Source organism: Nycticebus coucang, chromosome 18 (assembly GCF_027406575.1).
Source record: "Nycticebus coucang isolate mNycCou1 chromosome 18, mNycCou1.pri, whole genome shotgun sequence".
NCBI lineage: Eukaryota > Metazoa > Chordata > Mammalia > Primates > Lorisidae > Nycticebus > Nycticebus coucang.
The window spans coordinates 14,622,398-14,628,397 of NC_069797.1; the positions used below are offsets into that span (position 1 = coordinate 14,622,398).

The following is a 6,000-nucleotide window of genomic DNA, read 5'->3' on the forward strand; positions in this document are numbered from 1 at the left end:
GTTTTATATTAACTTTATGTTTTAAGTTTAAGTGGGCAATTTAAGTTTAAATAAGATGAGAGAATGTCAAATAGGACTTCAGATCATGAGTTTGCTGTTCTTTCATGCTAGAATTATGATTTTGCCATTCTATGACTATTTTATACTTGAGAAAATGGCAAATGCTCTCGCTGGTAAGAAGGAGTTACCAGGCAGCCCACAATATCAAAGAGTCAATCTAAAGGCCTACAGAGGACCGAGATACCTGTTGTTAAATGCCTATTGTAAAATGCCTAGCAAATTGCAAAGACTCTTGATTTATTTAAGTTACGCAAAAGTGTTAAGAAGACTTTTAAATGTACTGCGGATTTATGAAAATAAGAGGGTGATATTGTTAAAACAATTATTTCTGTATTACTAATGTATTCACAAAACTTCAAAGAATTTCAAAAGTAGTGTAACAGTATGGTTAACAGTTAAGCTTTCCTGGTTTTAGCCTACTAGAAATATGCCAGAAGTTTTCAATCTTTCTTCAAACTTAATCAATAAGTTCAGGATCATACTTTTAGCCTCAAATGTCAGAATTATTCTGGTTTCAGTTAAGAATAATCAAAACAAGAGATTAAAGTTTTAGATAAACTTAAGAGGACACTAAGTAAAAGTCTTTTTCAAACAGTACTTCTTAAAACTTTTCTTATAACAGGAATTTCTAAAATTCCCTCATACAGAGAAAAGTGAAGGCATAAAGTAACAAGAATATGAATAGTCGCGTAAACATACCATGCGTTTGAGGAAATTAAAGTGCTGAAATGTAATCCACTGCTTATTGGCATTCCTGAAAAGATGCATGAACTTGTGAGGTGATTCCTGGATAGTTCTTCTTTCAAGATACCAGACACATCCTCCTACCCAGCCTATAATGGAGCAAGAAGAAGAAGGAATGTTCAAAATGATTAATGCTTCTCACCAAACGATGACTATACCTACCCAGAAGCAAAGCCAACTACCAAGCTGAGTGCTACATTATGAGATGGGTCACAGCTTTGGGATTATCTAATCCAGATTTGTGAATAAATGCAATTTATCAACCCTATTCATTGTTTAACTCAGTGTAGTCCTTTAGAAGGGCTAGGGAAAAATCTTCATTTTAGGACCATTATGCTTTATTATCTTAAATGCTGAAATGACTGCATCACAAATCTTTTTAAGAAAAAATACAAAACAACCAGTCCAGTCACTTCTAAAAAAGTATAAAACGAAAGCAGAATTTTTCCAATAAATTTACACACACACACACACACACACACACTCATATATATATATAATGTTATATTTCAGGTTACTATGTTATTACTTCGGCCATGTAAAGTAAGACAACAAAAAAAGTGGATGTATTTATCAATAAGGTGTGAATCTATCAAACTATTTTCATTGTATCCAAAGTTAGCTGTTAATCATTCTACTAATCCTTTCTCAAATACCAACAAATCCAGTGCTCTGCCTTAGGCCTCACACTACTCAAGCCTTCAACAATCTGTACAACACAAGAAATTCTACTTGTGGCTTCCAGGACAGTGAGGTCCCTGGTTCTCCACAACCTACATCTCCATTTGCTATGGTGTCCTCTTGCTGCATGTGTGCCACTGTGCAGCAACTGTGTCCCCGCTCTTCAAACTCTAATTATTGCCCCTGAGCAAATGCAACTTCTAACCTCTGATTCATTCCAAGAGCATTATGTCTATTTTCATCTGCACTCTTGGTATCTCCACGTGGATGAATTGAAAAATGACTTTAAGAACACTTTATTCTCAACCTATCTCTGTTCTGTTCCCTGTCACAAATAAAACCATTACTTAAGACTTCGGGAACATCTTGAACTTTCCCTTTATCACCTAATAACCAGCAACTCTGAAATTGAGGACAAATCTGTCTACCTCTTTCCATTTTTCCTAATACAGACCTTTACCACCTTACATTTGGGCATAGTAATAACAGTAGAATTCAACCCAGTCATCCTGCCCTCCGTAACTTTCCTTCTCCAATCCACATGCCATCATGCTAACAGTTTTCTTCCTGCAGCCCAGGATACATATCACTCATCCAAATATGCAAACACAATCCAGCAAAGCAGCACCGCCTCCACTAACTGTGCTCCTCTCTCTTTACGTGCTTTCCTTGCTTATACTCCACTCACTGCCTGTCAGATTTTCAAAGTCTCTTTCAAATACTTCACTTTTAAAATATTTTATATCATGTTTTATGGCACTTTTTAATCCAAACTGTTTCCATTTTTCCCACCAATGTATTTTTAAGTTCCCTGGTTGGGTGGAGGGGCTTCTCCTTTACTCACGGCCTTGGCTACTACAGCTAGCAGAGTGTTTTCCATATACTAATGAAATTATGTGTGATGACCAGATGGCGCACACAGCTCTCCTGGACTGAGAGACTATCACTGTCCATTGAAATATATGGCAGTTATCTTAAGACTGGAAATAAAGCACTTCTTCAGTGAAATCGCAAACTTAAGCCTTAGGTAATTATGACAATGATATTTTCCATAAACATGAAAATATGTCTGCCCTAAAACCACCTTGGAAAATATCTCTCAAGATTAAGTGCATCAAACAAGATTTTATGGAATGGTATTATTAAGAAAAAACAGCTAGAAAACTGTGTTTGTATGTAATGAAAACACTTCATTTAATTAAAACATCACATTTCCATGAATCGGTGCCTAGAAACTGAAAGACATTTCATCCTACATAGATAAATGTAAGTTTGACAATATACAGGGCTTGCAAAGATACCTTAAAAATCTGGAAACATGTTCATATCCACGTTCACCATCAACACAGACTTATGATCATAGAGCTTTTAAAATTAGGTAAGGAGACAGATAACTAAAACATCCTGAAATTCTTTTAACAGTCATAAAATACATTGAACTTTTAGAAGTAAAATTAGGCATGATATTCCTAGATCCCTAATACTGGTCCAGTGCCACCCCCACCCCCACCCCCACCCAATCCCACCATGCTGCTTCCCTATGGAGCTTTCTTGAAGAATCTTCCCAGTTGGATCATAGGAAGTTATAGAGACCTCTTAGTAGCAGATTTTTGACAATTATGTTCACAGCATCAGGAAGAAAGCTATTAATTCCTTCCAAAGGAAGACTGATCCAGCAACAAACCATGTGGCCCGTATGCAGCCCATCTACCAAAACTGGGGAATTCAGAGCAGTCAAGAACGATTGTCCTATTGCTGAAAATATGGAATGGAAAGAAGGAAAAACAGCTAATCTGAGGACTGCACATTACAGATACATCAATACACAGGAGACAATTCAAGCACTCAGAAAGGATGAGTCCTCTGAGAATGAGTGTCTAGGGTCAGGATCAAAGAACATGCAGAGTCAGAGATGAGAGAAAATAACAAAGAAATGAATCAAAAAGAATCATAGGTCTTAAAAGAAAAAAAAACCTTTTCATTATGGAAAATTATAGTCATAAAAACAAAAGAGTACAATGAGCCCCCCTTCCTTACCCACTAGCTTCAACAATTACCAAATTCTGGCCAATCTTGTTTCATCTATTCTCCCTCTCTACTACTCTCCACTTTTTGAACCAGAAGGGACCTTTGAGATCATCTAGTTCAATTACCTCATTTTATAGATGAGCAAATTTAATTCCAGAACAGTCAAATGCCTTGCTCTGAGATCACCCAGACCAGAAGAGATCCATAAAATAACATTATGAGAAAGAAGGAAGAAAGGAATTTCATGAAGTCACAGTGATCAACATTGCCAGACAGTGTAGAGAGCTTGTGGGTGGTGAGGCCTGAAAGAGTTTCTGGTATACAGGTCAGGGGCTTTTGCCCTCTGGAGTTTCACTAAAAAATCACCTACCAAAAGGCTGATTGAGAAAATGCATACAAATTTATTTAATATCTATACACAGAGCCTTCAGAATGAAGACCCAAAGCTACAGGGGAAAGTCTCCATTTTTATGCTTAGGTTCAACAAAGTACGGACAATCCCATAGAAATACGATTGGACAAAAATGCTGATAGATTGAGTGGGGAAACCCATCAAGACCTGTGTTGATTCCTCTTTGCCTTTCTGAACTTACATTCCTTTTTTCCGGGTATGGGGCAAGAATGTAAGTCTTATAACCTACAGTCAAAACCATCGTCAAATAACATCTTTCTGGCTAATTTTTAGAGAAAGGTTGAAGGAAAATTACAGTGATATTTTTAGGTTTTATGGCTGGCTTTGGAGAAAAGGGGTTCTGGTTTTTATAACCCACTAGGGAAGAGGGATTTTAGTTTCCATGACAAGCTTTGGGGAAGAATGGGTCTGACACACAAGAGGGCAGGAGAAAGTCAGGGAAAAACTTTTGTTTTTGAGGTTGCTTCTGAGGGCTTCATTTTGAGGTATTGTTTTCTGAGTCCCAACACTGGGATATGATCAAAAGTCAATCCCTGGCTTCTACCTAGTCCCTAATATGGACCAACAACAACACATTCTCCGCACAGCCATTAATTATAATCCAAAAATGCTTGGGACAAAACAATTCCCATCATCTTTTTTAACATCTCCATCAGGACAGATTTCATCCATTCACAAATAACTACTGAAAGCCAACAATGTGCACTAAATATTGTTCTGGGCACTGGGGATATAGAGGCGAACCAGAGACAGACCCTGTTCCTGCCTTCACCAATTTTATATTCCAATTAAAAGAAACAGATAACAAACTGATACATAAATTTAAAAAGTCACAGATTGTGCTATGATGAAAGAAATAAATGAAATGATGTGAAGAGAGACAGATAGGGGACTATACGTTTCATAGGATGGTCAAGATGGGCCTTTCTGTAAAGACATTTGGGCTGAGACCTTATCAAAGGCCAAAGAGGAGCATTCCAGCTTCAATTTACATTTATCTGGGCTCCTTCAAGTGGGAGGATTATATAAGGGACCATGCTGGCGGTACAAACCCAAAAGTCTGAGAGGGACTATAGCCCTCTCTCTGCAGCTGTCATTATCATTGTGGTCATCGTTATCATCAAAGCTTCTGAGTGGGAACAAAGTACTTCTTGTTATCACAAACCAGTGGCTCTAATAAGCCAAGACGCGCGAGGTTCTACTCCTAAGGTTGTACTCTGCCTTCTCCTCCAGCTTCCACTACCTGAAAACCCAAAGAAGCAACACAGACACGGCTCCTTCCGGGCAGTTGCATGGAAGAAGCGGCGTGGACCACCGACGCCACGGTGCAAGACTGGACCCTAGCTTCACGCACCTTTCACTCCAGGCTTCTCCAAAGGTCCCCTCCCCCGACACCGGTGCCCAGCGACCTCGCCAAGGGCTCCCAAGGTTGCAGCTAACCGTAACTACAGCCTCGCATGTGGCAAAAAAGTTAAATTTCCCTCCAATGTCGTGCCCCAGACGGGTACAGTACCTGTCAGGAGGCGTGGGGAGAGAGCGTGCGGGGATGCGGCCATAGCGCACAAGTCTGGCCGAAACTAGGAACCCCCGTGCCCTCTCTCCTTACCGGCTGCTGGGCGCCGCCATCTTCCTTTCCCGCCCCCTATGGGAGGAGAGACGCTTCCGGCGCGTCATTTCCGGCGGGAGGAAAACCTGGAGGCTGGTGGCAGTGGCAGCGGCAGTGGCGGGAGAGCGCGGTGCTGACGGTTTTGAGCCTTGGCTTTGGATGGGAAACGCGGGAAGCCTGGAGCGACTGCACCTTCCTGAAGAAAAGGCCGGGCGAGGATGGGCCCGTGCTTACAGCTCCTAGAAGTTAACAGGCATCTTCTGACCGGATCCGATCCCCCGGTGACCCTGAGCCGTGGGGTGGGCTTGGCCGGGTGCTCGCGGGCGATTTAAAGTTGCCGTTAGGACACATCCTGGTGGCCGCAGCGCGGAGGAGAACTGGTTGTTGTAGCGCCTTCCCGTGTGGTCAGTTACAGCATTAGCGTGTTCTCTTTCAGATGGGAGCCCGGATTGAGCTCCAGGCTATTTAT

The 6,000-nt window shown here is 40.8% G+C and overlaps 1 protein-coding gene across 2 annotated transcripts in view; it reads right to left on the reverse strand.

The window, feature by feature from the left end:
• LOC128570769 (protoheme IX farnesyltransferase, mitochondrial) overlaps nt 1–5,579 on the reverse strand; it is a 155,568-nt gene extending 149,989 nt beyond the window's left edge. The window contains exons 1-2 of one of the 2 annotated variants that reach the window (XM_053570217.1): nt 5,439–5,579; nt 760–893 (exon numbers count right to left, since the gene is read on the reverse strand). In XM_053570217.1, the coding sequence (XP_053426192.1) occupies nt 760–893; nt 5,439–5,481 (177 nt within the window). In that variant the 5' untranslated portion in view covers nt 5,482–5,579. The remainder of the gene's footprint in view (nt 1–759; nt 894–5,438) is intronic. The other variant, XM_053570218.1, reaches the window with a different exon arrangement.
• Nucleotides 5,580–6,000: the final 421 nt, after the last annotated feature.